General features: G+C 44.2%; 1 protein-coding gene across 9 annotated transcripts in view; it reads right to left on the bottom strand.

The window, feature by feature from the left end:
- The window catches only part of satb1b (SATB homeobox 1b), a 66556-nt gene that overhangs the window by 43049 nt on the left and 9753 nt on the right, over positions 1-13754 (bottom strand). For 3 of the 9 annotated variants that reach the window (XM_078790708.1, XM_078790705.1, XM_078790707.1), the window contains 4 exons: positions 9419-9657; positions 4684-4860; positions 4276-4402; positions 53-176 (listed from right to left, as the gene is read on the bottom strand). In XM_078790708.1, the coding sequence (XP_078646834.1) occupies positions 53-176; positions 4276-4402; positions 4684-4860; positions 9419-9632 (642 nt within the window). In that variant the 5' untranslated portion in view covers positions 9633-9657. Of the gene's footprint in view, positions 1-52; positions 177-4275; positions 4403-4683; positions 4861-9418; positions 9658-11651; positions 13494-13754 lie in introns of those variants that run through there. The other 6 variants (XM_058052908.2, XM_058052913.2, XM_078790709.1 and 3 more) reach the window with 5 other exon arrangements.

The following is a 13754-nucleotide window of genomic DNA, read 5'->3' as shown; positions in this document are numbered from 1 at the left end:
TCGTTCTTATTGTTTAGTAAGGGGGAGTAACAAGCAGACTGGGCTTCAGCACCTGTGATAAGGGACATTCTTTAGCCAGAGAGCTCTGATTCATGTCTTTGAGTAACTCCTTGAGGGCGTTTCTTACTGTAGAGTGGCTCCACTGCTCAGGTGGAAGGTCCTCCAGCTTAGGACAACTGTGGAAAGAGGGTGGGGTGGGGTGGGGTAGGGTAGGGTAGGGTAGGAGTAATGAGAAACAATTCAGATGGAGAGCAGAGAGATAGGAGGGATAGCACTGATGCTATCTGAAATGAAATTACAGCAGCAACAATTCAATGTCCCAAATGATTTCATCTTCATTTAAATGTTAGGACAATTCCCAGATATCTGGCATAATAGCACCAATCTTTAAATCTGCTAAATAACATTGAACAGGATTACTAATGACACGGCGTGTATGTGTGTGTGTGTGTATGTGTGTGTGTTTGTGTGCACATCCCATCAGCTTTCAGGCTTTGACTGCAACAGAAAACTATACAAATGTATACTGCCACTAAGCATAACTTGAACTTCATCTAACACAGTGCTTCTCAAATAGTGGGGCGGGTTAACAGATAACTTCCCGAAGGGGGCGAAGTGTGGGGTAAGTCACCACTGATGTCAACTTCATGTCTAAAAAATCTGAACTGTCCCTTTAAAGTCACACTCCATCGGCCAGTCTCGTTCCCAGTCCGTAAAGGAGCCAATAATGTGCACTCTCCAAGCTGGATGCAGCATCAGTGGGAGTGAAGCAGCAGACTGAGTTGTAAAGAAAGAGAAGGCAGCACTCGTGCCCCCCCCCCTCCCCCTTTCCTGCTGCAAGCGCCCCTCCAAGACAGACAGATTTCATTTGGCGCATCAAGCAGATGCATCTGGAGATTACTCCCTCACTCTCTCACTCTGCCTCCCCCTCTTTCATATTCTCTCTCTCTCCCTCTCCTGATTGTTCTGATTAGTTAATTACTTTATACAACACATCTGCTGGATTGATGCATGAATTATACATCAGCTGCATGTGGTCGCCATTATTTTGTCTTATTTCTACCTTCTAGCAGGCCTCACCAGGCACTACCAAAACAGTGAAGAGGTGCTGCTGGCGAGATATGTATCTGCAGCAGGTTGGCGGCGATGGGGGAGGTTGTAGGTGAGATTGAGAAAAAAGGGATAATACGGGGATAGCAAATAAAATAAATAATATTTACAAGCAAATAGAGTTCATCGCAGTGGACTGTGTAGCAGTATGGTGATAATGTTCCGTCAAAGAATATTTATTTAGAATTTTACTTATTAATTAGATTTATTTAATAAAACAGGACCTGTTATGCTTTTTTCCACTTTTCTGACCTATAAATGTAGTTACAATGTTGTATTCTCGTGTTAAACCCTGCCAAAGTTTCCGATAATGAGGTTTGCGTATTTGGAAGTGAAAGAATTTTGGGATGGCTCAAAATGCTTGGTTTCAGAGGGCGTTCAAACACTGACGATTGATGATGTCATAGATTGGCGAGCTTCCTTAGATGGGCGTGCACTGTGAGCCAGACACGCTCTCTCCCCTCCCCCAAGCTCTGCTTCTCTGTTTACGCTGTTAGCAACGTCTCCCAGGAAGTGTTTCTTTGGGTCTAAGTGGAAGCTACATTTGTTTACATTTCGTAGCGAGGAAAACATTAGGCACAAGTGGTTGGAGTTCCTGATTCCCTACCAGCAAATTAAATCATTTGAATCTGTGAACGGCATTTCACACTGGACTGTTTTGTGAACATGGGCCGCTATGGAGCTGGACTAGCCGACAAAACTGCTGGAGCCTGACACCTTTCCAAGGTTATTCGGTCGTGTGGAAGAGTCAGAAGAGCAAGCAGTAAGTAACTATTTATCAGTGCCCTAATTGTGTTTATTTTCTGTAAGTCATGGAGCAAAAGCGCTTGTCTGTGTAGCATTATAGAGTGTAAAGAGCATGTATTATGTAGACACAGCTTGGAAAGCCTTCTCTTGCCTGCCAGCCTCTAGACTAGCCTGACGACCAGGCTAAAGGCTACACCAGGGGTCGGGAACCTTTTTGGCTAAGAGAGCCATGAAGGCCAGATATTTTAAAATGTGTATCTGTGAGAGCCATATACATTTTTTTAAACATTGAATACAATAAAATGTGTGCATTTTTATGTAAGACCAACAGTTTTAGATAATGGGCTCTAATTACGTAGACCAGGCACACTACCCAACGCCAATGGGGTGTGGCCAGCACACTTTCGTGAGCAGCACAGTGTCTAATAATAAATCAAATACTTGTTGCCATTAATACAACTTCTGCTGCTGCATAGTTTTGCACCGTACTCCGTAGACGTATTTCATTCTTTTGGCCATCTTCGTCAGAAGGCTTGGTTCTGCAGCTTTAGCTATTTGACTAAAGGAGGAAAGTTTACATTTACATGTTTTTTTGACATCTCAATGACCGAGGTAGACTACAGCATTACCCAGTAATAATCAAGTTTTGGTGTTTGACCTGGAAAATATCATCAGGAAAGATAGATATGGTTGGCCGTATTGCAGCAGAATATAGATGGACGAATTAAAATGCACAAGAAAGTTGTTGATATTGAATGTCATTTCTGTGATGGTTTACTTTAAAATGTTAGCAAAAATACATTTTTATTGTGGTAAGAAATGCTTGAGAGCCAGATACAGTCATCAAAAGAGCCCTACCTGGCTCCCGAGCCATAGGTTCCCTACCTCTGGGCTACACTGTGACTCTGGTTCTGTTTCATAGATCATCTTACACTATCATTCATGTGTTCCTTCAGTATACATGGTATACTTTCAATTAATATGAGTGTGAGGCATACGTATTTCGGGCTTTATCTTGGATTGTATGAATTGGATAAGTGAACGACTCAACGTCAGCATCAATTACTTATTACTTATTTATACTTATTCACTATTTGCGGGTGATCTTGGACGTAAACCCCGTCCAATAGCAGGGATCTCCTGTGCTCTCTTTTGCCACACAGGATATAGAATTTTCTAAGGTGCTAAAGAATGACACCGTAACATGGCGGCAGTGGAAAGCATCAATGAAGAAGGAAGGCCGCAGGGTATCGTCTTTCTTCTTATTTTTTTTCCACTTATTCCACTTATCAACACACGGCACTGAGTCTTGCCCAGGCCCTTTTAGTATCCTGTGTTTGGTACACACACAGCATGTTGGCACCAATGACTGAATTAATTGCCATTAAAGATGTACAGTAGCACCAGATCTGAGACTGAACATGGGTTGATGAGTGCATGGGACATGTGTGTGCGTGTGTGTGTTTGTGTGTGTCCATAAACCTGCCAGTTGGTGAGTTGGAAGCATTACAAGCTAGAAGGTAACCGGAGAGTGTTTAATGGTCAAGGCCAACATCTGCCTGGAGAAGACACCTTACACAGACACACACACACACACACACGGAGTGGGGTTTCCAGAACACTGCAGCAGCAGCAGCTCGAAAGCCTCGAGGGAGACGGAAGTGAACACGAGGAGGAGGAAGGGGAGGATGGCTATCCATGCATTCAAGGCCAGCATGCTGGAAATAACCACAGCCTTCTGTATTCTGACTGGTGGACATGTTCATGTGCATCGGCCTGTTTGCGTGTGTGTGTGTGTATGTGTGTCTTTGTTGATGAAGGTGTGTGGGGGAGAAAGGAAAGAAAGGAGTAGCACAGTAGATTAAAAAAAAACTAAGACCAGATCTCCAGAGAGCCTGCAGAACACTGGGTTAGCGTGCAGTTGGCACGGGCTCAACAGCAGCACCACTTGGCTGATTTTCTTTGTGTGTGTGTGTGTGTGTGTGTCCTGGCCATGCTGCCTCACACCTGCATTGAACATATGCACTATGTGGACGGATGACACAAAAGCAGCCAGCAGTATTTTATCTTGTTGATGGCGGTGGACGTTGTGTGAGGATTTAGGGAATACATTTTCCTTAAAATAGCCAAAGCCACTCCAGCCACTCTACCAGCTCTATTTTAGACAAGCAGTCTCCATGAAAACACACAAAGTAGTCCTCTCTTGTGTATTTCATTCAGACAATACTCTCATTTGCTGGGATGGTTTCTAAGATCCATAAATGAACGAAATACGTAACTATTTACTGTAATTTACTGTACATAGAGTCAAATAAATTTATGGTGCTACACCGCTGTGCATTAATGTAAGAGTAGGAACACAATTGAGATCAGGACATAAGTATGAATATTTATCATCTGTGTGTGTGTCTTCCGAACCTGTGCAGCTGGATCTTGAGCGTGACGACGTGGTAGACGTCCTGCAGCATGTCGGCCACCGTGGCATCCGGCGCGTCCGTCACGTATGACAAGGGGATGGGGTTCCACTTGCCCACCTGAATCATTCCTGGTGGAAATCGACCAACACTAAGTACACAGACACGACTGAATCGTTTATGATTTCCACCTAAATGCCAATGCCAAATGCACAGTATGAGAGTATACATATGAAGGTTTAATAAAAACTATGTGTGGGTTTTTGGTGTCAGTGCAACAATGTGTTAGCCTTGCTTCACATCAGCTGTTTGGTGTGTTATCCACAGAAGGTGTGAGCGAGCACGTCGAGGAAACCCTGCAGAGTGGACATTAATGAGCATTATGACACAAAGCGTCGACAACGGTGCTTACCTTTGGCCTGGGCGGCCGAGCTGTGGGAGTAGCCCAGCGACAGCAGTGCCATCTCAATGAGCTGATTGAAGAGCATGTCCTTGCGCACCAGCACAAACTCGGCGTGCTCCTCCTTGCTGTCAAAATCCATAGGATTCTCATAGTGCTCCACCACACAGAAGACCGGCAGCATGTTGCCTGCGAGACACATGGAAAATGTTCTTAGTGAGCCGATCACGATCGTAAAAAAGGCATTTTTCTTATTTTATGGGCCAATTTTGACCTGACCTGTCCACTATTTTGTCCCGCCGCCAAACTGCGACAGCAACTTAAGGAACCAAATACACTCTGGGACCACAATAACCGGCACATTAAGTTCATTCATTAAGATGTGTTTCTTTTTGATAGGATTAAACCCACAAATCAAAGTCAAATCCTGATTCTTATTCATTTGATGACTTAATAAAGTCATTATTATGGTGAGACACTGACTCCCTTGGAGGTTTTTTAAATGTTAAAGGGGGTTATGCTTTTTCCACTTTTCTGACCTATAAATGTAGTTAAAATGTTGTATTCTCCTGTTAAACGAAGCCAAAGTTTCCGATAATGAGGTTTGCGCATTTGGAAGTGAGTCCTGAAACAAGTTTGGGATGGCTCAAAATGCTCGGTTTCAAAAGGCGTGGTAAAACTGCCCCTTTCTGATGTCACAGAGAGGCGGACTTCCTTATAAGAGCTCTACCTTCCCCAAGCTCTGCTCCTCTGTTCACTTGCTAGCAAAGCCACATTTGTTTACAATTCCTAAAGACGCCACCATCAGGCACAAGTGGTTGGAGTTCCTGATTCCCTACCAGCAAAAAAAATGTATTTTAATCTGTCAACATCATTTCACCCTGGACTGTTTTGTGAACATGGGCCAGTATGCAGCTGGACTAGCCGACACCTTCTAAAGTTACTTGGCCGTGTGGACTGAGCAAGCAGTAAGTAACAATTTCAGTTCTTGCAAACAGGGAGTTGGGGTGGTAATCGCTGTTTCCCACCACAAATAGTGGCCATATTCGGTTACCAATGCTGTAGAAAACGCTAAAATGCTAAAGCTAGTTACCATTGAGAGACGTATTGAAGTAACCTCTTTTCTTGATAAACTTCAGACTGTCCAGTCTCTACTTACGGATCAGATTCAGGATCCAACACATGTGGCTGTATGTTAAAAGCCAAGATTTTAAAAAGATAAATCACCGTTTATCATCAACTCCTATACCATTTATAAAATCCGATAAAGTTAGCGGCACAAAGTGGAAGTGTTTCTATGCACGCGGGAGTGTGACCAACCACAACAGAGCGGACAAATCATTAAGCGCACATATTTATTTAGTTAAGTTATTTAACTACTTCCTGTTTACGGAGAGTAATATAAGACATGTGGAATAGACTGATGGAAGTGGCATTTGCATTCTGAGGAAGGAAACGTCTCCTTCATAATTAATAACAGAATAGTCATCATTATCTAACATCATGTGACGTAGTGACTATATAATCACGCTTTACTCAACTGTCAGCAGTGCTTAGTTGGAGATCCTTTCCAAACACGGAGCAAATCTCACTCCAGGTGCAAATTTATAGAAATAACATTCCCAAAACCAAAAAAAGAAAAGTTATTAGGAGGAGCAAGAAGTGTATGGGAGCTACCATTCTCTCTGTCCATTCATACTATATTCGATCATCCATTAGTCCATGCTCATTAAACTGACATTACAGTCTAATATTTTCCAATCCCAGGCATTCCAGAAGATGCGCACAAAGCCCTGGCAAAACAATCAATAAGCCGACAGATGCCAGGGAATGTGCTGAAAGAGTCGCTTTTCTCCTGCCCTGATTTTAATAGATAAAGATCTAACAATAAAGACTGCTGTGTAGGTTCATTTGGGGGATCAATACTGGCTTTGTTTCCAGGGAGCCCACTGACGGCTGTGGTAAATATTGTTCCGGGCTTGGACACAATGCCCACTGTGGGCCTTCCGCGAAGCCTTCGGAAGGGGTGCACTGCAGCCTTCCGCTTGCAGCCTCAGTAGGAAAAGAGGCCGAGCGCCGGCGCAGATGATGGAAGTGAGGAATTAGACTCTCTCAGCTGGAGCGCGACACTCGCAAATTAAAGGAGCAAATACAAGAAACAGCCCATCTGAGGACTCTCGGGCGGCGGCGTTCCCACACACAGCGGCCAAACAAAGCAACTGTTTTCAAGCCAATTGCAATTATTACTCTGAAACCTGCAGGATTTCCAAAGTCATTTCCTCCCCCCAAAAACAAAACCTAAACATAACTATTAAAAAGTGCCACCTTTTGGACAGCTCCGCGTTTGCCGGAATTAAAAAACTATGTCATACTCTCAAAGTTGCTCTTAGAGGACGGAAAGTTCTGGCGAGTAAACAAAAGTCGGAGCAGGAGGGCGACAGTTGGACAGAGGAGCGGTGACACAGCGCTATGCAGCACGACACAGGGATGATTCTCACAGTGCCCCTCTGTTAGCCATTGTCTGCCACAATAAGTGAGAGTGTGTGCTGTGTGTGTGTGTTTGCATGCTGCGATGACTAAAGGAGCATTGTGGAAATGTTTTAAGAGTTTTGGAGAGCATGCAGGGGGAGGATGGTGGTGGGCGGAAGGTGGATGTGTGCAGGAGGGGTGCTTGTTAAACTCGCCAGTGTGGTGTTTCACGCACCAAAGTAGCTGCTTTACAGTTTTTGTATGTTGCTGGCTCAAAAGTACATATTTTTCAATCAAAACATATAAGAGCCAGTTGTGGTTTAAAAGAAAAATATCAACTAGTAGATGTCTTTTTTCACAATGACAAATTTAATAGATTATGAAGCCACCAACAAAGGCTAAGAGGCTTGCACCCTATTAGAGCTGCTGTGATTTATCGATTGAAACGATTAATTTGATTAGAAAAAAAGCTCTGATTTTGATTCTAACAAATAAAAATGTATCACATCCGAAGGGCAAAGAGTGCCCACAACTATACGGAGAAATTGTTTCCGCAACGCTGCTGCATAGAGCAAGCATGAGAGCAATGTTACAGATATGTGGCGGAGAACAGCGCAGAGTGGCGATGGACCGAGATGGAAAGATCAAGAGAAAACGACAGAAGCTGTCAAAAGTTTGGGTTCGCTTCAAACTCAAAAAGACTGACTACACCTGGTACAATGTTTGCGATGTCATAAAGAGCAACAATATTCTATGGGAATAAAATTCCAAAAAAACAACAGCAAAATGCAAAAAAACAGCTGTAATTTGCCATGAATAAAGTCAAAATATTGAGACAAAAAACGTTAATTTAGTAGGATATGGTTGAAAAAAAGTCTTGTAATTATGCAAAACAAACGAAATACAATAAAGCTGTAATTTTTGGAAAATTGGAAAAAAGTAATAACATTATCGGATAAAGTCAAAATATTATGGGAATAAAGTTATAATATTATGGGAATAAAATATACCAAGTGTTTTTAAATTTAAATGTTTGGGAAGATTAACAATTTAACAATAGCAAAAATGGGAAAAAAATCTAAAATTTTCCACCTACATATATATCTCAAAGCTGAGATTCAGTTTATTCTGGAAATCTATATAAGTTCTTAGCATATCTACATGTGTTGCTTTACAAAATGTCAATGTGGCCTTTGCATCATTTCATTTTTCACTATATGGGTTAAACAGTTTGGACAAGCCTGACTTGAATAATCGGTAGATGCAGCCAACACCTTATTCTGCCTGTCCACACTGGGAGGCCAAGAAAAACTGTACACCAAAAAAGGGCTGGACAAAGCGAGAAATAAAACTAGAGGAAATATTGGAGTTGCTTTTGAGAAGCAAAGAGATCTTCAAGAACAAAAGGAGTTCAAAACGGATGCTATGATTGCTAATATCATACACTTTTACAAACACTGCTTTTCTGTGTTTACACTAAGCACTTAGTTCACTTCAGTACAGTACATATTTTTTCGAAGGATTCTGAAGGGTAGCAAACTAACTGATTCAAAGTGTGCCAGCCACATTGGTAGGGTACCTGAGGGCGGAACTGGAAACACTGCACTTCCCTGTGACTGCTGAGTTGAACTGGATGTTTCACTCACTGAAATGACATTTGTTCCCACTGGAGCAGTTTTTTATAAAATAGTCAGACGGACGTGGGCTTCCTAAAGTTGTAATGTGAGAAATTCACGAGATCTCGTGGAAATCTCGTGACTTTCTCATACCTTCATGACATGGCACATCCACCTCATATAGGACACAATTTTTGATGATAAACATAAATATGAAAGGTTGCAATGAAGGCTAGGACACCTTTAAGAGGTGGTTCTTAGTTGCAAATGAACTTTTGGTGCACTTTAAAGTCAGTTCAGCGTAAGTGTGAACAGTACACAAACGACTTGTCCTAAAACGACAAATCATTAATTTGTAAGAGTCAAGTCTGGCAGCGTCTTCTCATTGCGGTGTACCTCCATCTGTTGGTGTAGTGAAGTGGCTCCTGGTGCTTTGGTTTAATATTTATATTTAATTACACACTTCTTAGCTGGTAGATATTCCACCGTGTTAATACAAATCTCATCAGGGTTTTGTTTTTGTTGAGTTTGAACTCCATATGGCTTTAACTTGACAACTTGTGGCCCAGTGTCACAGACCCCATGGTGAAAGCTAACTGAACCTGAACCAAATGTGAATGCGGTACACCAATCAATGATCCCAACGACGTCCACCCTCGTACCTCGTTTGTGGCAGGTCTTCAGCAAGTGATTGGCGGGCTTGTAGGGAAGTCCGGCTAGCTTGGCGCCAGTGCTGCCTAGTCTCGCCCGGCCCAGGGGGCTGCCATTCTGCTCCATGCGGGGGAGCTTGGCCGGCGGGGCCTTGGCCTCCGCGATGCTGTTGACCAGCTCCGAGTTCTCCTTGCCCAGACACGTCTCGCTGAGATGGTCCATCATTCTCAGCACCTCGACTCACTATCACCTGCAGAGAAAAGAAAACAGCGGATAGTATTAGCGCCCTGGCTGTCCGTCCGCTTCAGTTGGTGACATTTCTGTGCCGCTGTAGTGTTCCCGTTTTTTAGCGCATGTATTATGTATGGATGTCCCACTAGACATTCCCACGCGAGGTGAGCCAAACAAGCCTCGGTTTTTAGCGCGAATACATTAATTTGCAGGGAGATTCCACTTGAATGCATACAGTGCCGTTCAAGGAACAAGATTCTGCAGCGGAGCACGCAGAGCTGAGGGTTTGCGGAGGAGGGGTTGTGGGGAACCATCAATTTATGAGTCACTTCATCTGGCTTTACACTTGTGACGCAACTGGCGAGGGGGGCGGGATATTGCACGGTGGCCCGACTTTACAGGTGGGGACTTTTATTTTTAGATTGTGCAACTTCTGAGAAGACAGAACGCCACTTAAAAACAGGCTGCTGCTGATTCATGAGGCTTAGCCTAACAAGACTTTGGGCGTCCTCACGCTAGGCAACTCGTACCATGCCCGAGCCCACTTAAAACCTGTCTGGCACGTTTGGCTCGTGTGCATGCTAGCATGCGTGTCGCATTTGAAGCCTACCAAATGCTTGCATTTGATTGCATTAACATGGGACTGATGGTAATGAGCTTCGGGTAGTGACCGAAATTGGACAAGATTGTGTAGTCGTCTGTCGTCTGGTAGAAAATCAAGAGTAGAACCACGGCTCTTCCACATTGACAGGCTTGGGCATCTGGTCAGGATGCCTCCTAGGCGCCTCACTAGGGAGGTGGGCACGTGCCACCGCTACAAGGCCTCGGGGAAGACCAGGCCAGTTCCCAGGCCAGTTGAGAGACATAGTCTCGCCAACGTGTCCGGAGAATGCCTAAGGATCCGCTGTGAGGAGCTGGACGGAGTAGAAGAAGGAAGTCTGGGCTTCTCGGATAAACAGAACATGGATGGATGGATTGATTTTTTTTTGATTGAACTATTATATTGTACACATGTGGGATACACAATAATTTAGTTGCTTGTTTGCCAAAGAAAGAGTTCACCAATCGGTCGTATAGAGTCGATGAGGCAATAGAGCTCACATAATAGACCATCAAAGCAAAACATTCTATGTAAGAGTTGTGGAGCCAGATCAATATAGGAACCATTTTTTACAAGTGGAAAATACGAGGTCAAAGGAATCTCCTCCACCAGTCCGAGCATGACCAGACCTCTATCTGTTGGTTAGAGACGACATTGTTTGCCTCCTTGACATTGCATTTATACCATTTGTTTCAGTCAGTCCCTGTATAAATATATTACTACAGTGAATCAAGGGAGACCCTGCACCCGTATTGTCCTCTCTTCAATATTACACACAAAAAACAATGCAAAGCAGGTCAGAATATGCTATGTAGTGAAATATATTGAACTTGGCCTTTTGTTGCTGCTGCTAAAGCTAATGGTTTTTAATTGTGGTCCCCGGGCCAGACTTTCGATCCACCTGCTTTAGCCCTCTAACTGTAAGGCCATTTTAGCCAATGAGTACCTTGAAGAAAGTCATTCTGGAAAAGGCACAATAACAAATCGGTAAATTGAGACTGAGACAAAGTAAATGGAGAAAAGCAGAATTGTTCATTTGAACTGAATTCATGTCCAGTAAAATACATGTTTTGAAATGAACCTACGTCGGTGTGGACGTGGCCATTAAGCTGTGAGAGTCATGGTGCATGTCAGTGCATCATGTTAATACACTGCTGCTGTCAAAGAGGACAAACTCGACCACCCCCGCGTTGAAAGATCATCAACTCCCCCATTCATAACATGCAATGAGCCAAGTAATTCCCTGCAATTAGGAGAGAAGTGGGGGTGGGTTTGTGAAAAAGGAATACAGACCCAGATAAACATCAGATCCAGGTCAGGATTTGGAAAATGACCCTTTAGAAAAATCAAATAAACAGCACCAACAGTAGCTGCAATGGAAGGTGTTTACTTAACAAGTAAAAGAAACCAACCTGTACCACAGCAGCTTGGAATCCTGTCTTCTTCAAGTTGGCCAGGAAAAAATAAAATAAATACAACTTCCAGGTTGCTTTTGGCTGCTCCGAGGAGGCTCAGGCGCAGTGTTGCCAATGCAGGCCCATGCAACTTTTTCCAAAAAAAAAAAAAAAAAGCTACAAGGACAAATATAATGACTTTTCCGGGGGTTACCAGGGACTATTAGGGTCTGATGTAAAGGCACATATCGTTAAGTCTGGATTATGCTTCTGCGTAGTTGCGATACCATCCCCTTCACTGTCTTGATCAAATATTAGCACTTTTCGGGTTTTAGTGTGCATGCATAATGTGTAATTATCTGCCGAAACACTAGGGGCAGTGTTGTTCAGGTCAACTCAACTCTTTTAGAGCATTATCTTGTTAGCAGCCTTTAGAGCTAGCCAACAATGGCAACTGAAGAGTGTAACTTCATCTTTAACTAATCAACAACTAACAGTTACTTTTATTGCAAATGTTAATCCGAAATCAGAGGAGAATGTGTTGAAACTGGAAACTATGCAAATTATATTTATGGCGTCATTTAGCGACTTTTCGAACAGCCAATAGCTACTTTCCTGAATGTGGAGTTTGCAACACTGCTCCGGCCGGCGGGCGTGAAGTGGGACCACGGAGTATCGGACCTGCGGTCATCGGTGAACGTCTCTCCGGTGTGTGTGTGTGTGCGTGTTGGTGAGTGTCTGCTCTCCGCTAGCTTACACCGTCCGGCTGGGAGAGGAACACGGCGACATTTAGCTAACAAACAAACCGAACAAAAACAACCAGAAGCGGTCCGAGTGAGCGGCTGGCGGCGTCCGTGGGAGGGCGACTATAGTTAAAAAACACAAACATGGCCGGGGAGAGGCAGCCAGCCAACCGCTAGCCACCGCTGGGGAGAGGGCAGAGAACAGAATGTAACATCGTAACCACCGGCGACACGGCGCTTCAAACCCGGCTTGGAAACTGGCTACACCTCGGCGAGCACAAATAGCGAGCAAGCGTCCCTTCTGTTGTCGGCGGCGTGTCAGATGAGGAGCCGAGGCAGGAGGCTGGAGCAGGTTGGCCACATTGGACAAGAAGCAGAAAGAGGAGGAGGTCAAAAAGTGAATTTTTACTTTCCGATGTCGAGGATAAACGACGCTCCGCCGCCGGGTGCACATAGGCGGACTGGCCGCGCTGCTGCCGCCGCCGCCGCCGCCTGGAGGAGGAAGAGGAGGCGGAGGTAGTGTCCTGCTGCTCGGGCTCGGAGCTCCAGTGCCTCGCGATCCGCCTCTCGGTCTCTCCCCCTCTCGCTCCGGCTCTCCCTCCGTGTCCCCATTAAATTATTAGTTGTATTGACTCATCGCCCCCCGCCTCTCCTCTCTTTCTCGCTCCCTCTCTCTCTCCCAGTCTCCCCCTCTCTCTCTCGGCTGCTCTGCCTCTCCTCTCCATGCACATGGCCGAGGGGCTGAAGTATTTTCGGGGGGCGGGGTGCACCACCACCGTGAATGTGTGTGGAAGTAAAGTAGTCCCCAGAGAGCAGGGGATGATTCCCTCTTGCACCCAGGCCTTATAAGCCTCCATGGGGGGCATATAAAGTGGAGAAAGTGTGTGTTCATTCATCGAGACAGGGGGGCTGTTTCTGTAATTTCTAATCAGCTTGATTGGAGTGAGAGCATTTATTAGCCAGTCACACACACACACACTGAAAAACTATAAATCACCATAATCAATAATTCATATTTTCCATGCCCACTCAGTCCAGTTTATATTTTACAACACATGCAGACAGGATGACAAGTTTGTCAAAGTTGTTCAGCTCAAGAGCCAGATGAGGACTAAAATTTATACAAGTTTAAGTTTCTCAACAGTGGCAGCATTTTAAAAAATCTATGCGTATATGTACACCTGGACATAAGAACAAGCAGCAGTGTCCTGGTAACGATCCTATATTGCCCAAACAATACTGGACAACAATACGACCAATATACAGGTGCAAAATCACAGCAAAATGTCATTTCCAACATCTCACACATTCAATCTGATGTGAGGAAAGTTTCTTAGCTAACAAATATGCTTTACTTCATAATGTTGTCAACCCACAA

The sequence above is a fragment of the Doryrhamphus excisus genome, linkage group LG5 (genome assembly GCF_037039965.1).
Source record: "Doryrhamphus excisus strain RoL-2023G ecotype Guam linkage group LG5, RoL_Dexc_Guam_v1.1, whole genome shotgun sequence".
NCBI classification, from domain to species: Eukaryota; Metazoa; Chordata; class Actinopteri; order Syngnathiformes; family Syngnathidae; genus Doryrhamphus; species Doryrhamphus excisus.
This window is presented reverse-complemented; position numbering and strand designations above follow the sequence as displayed.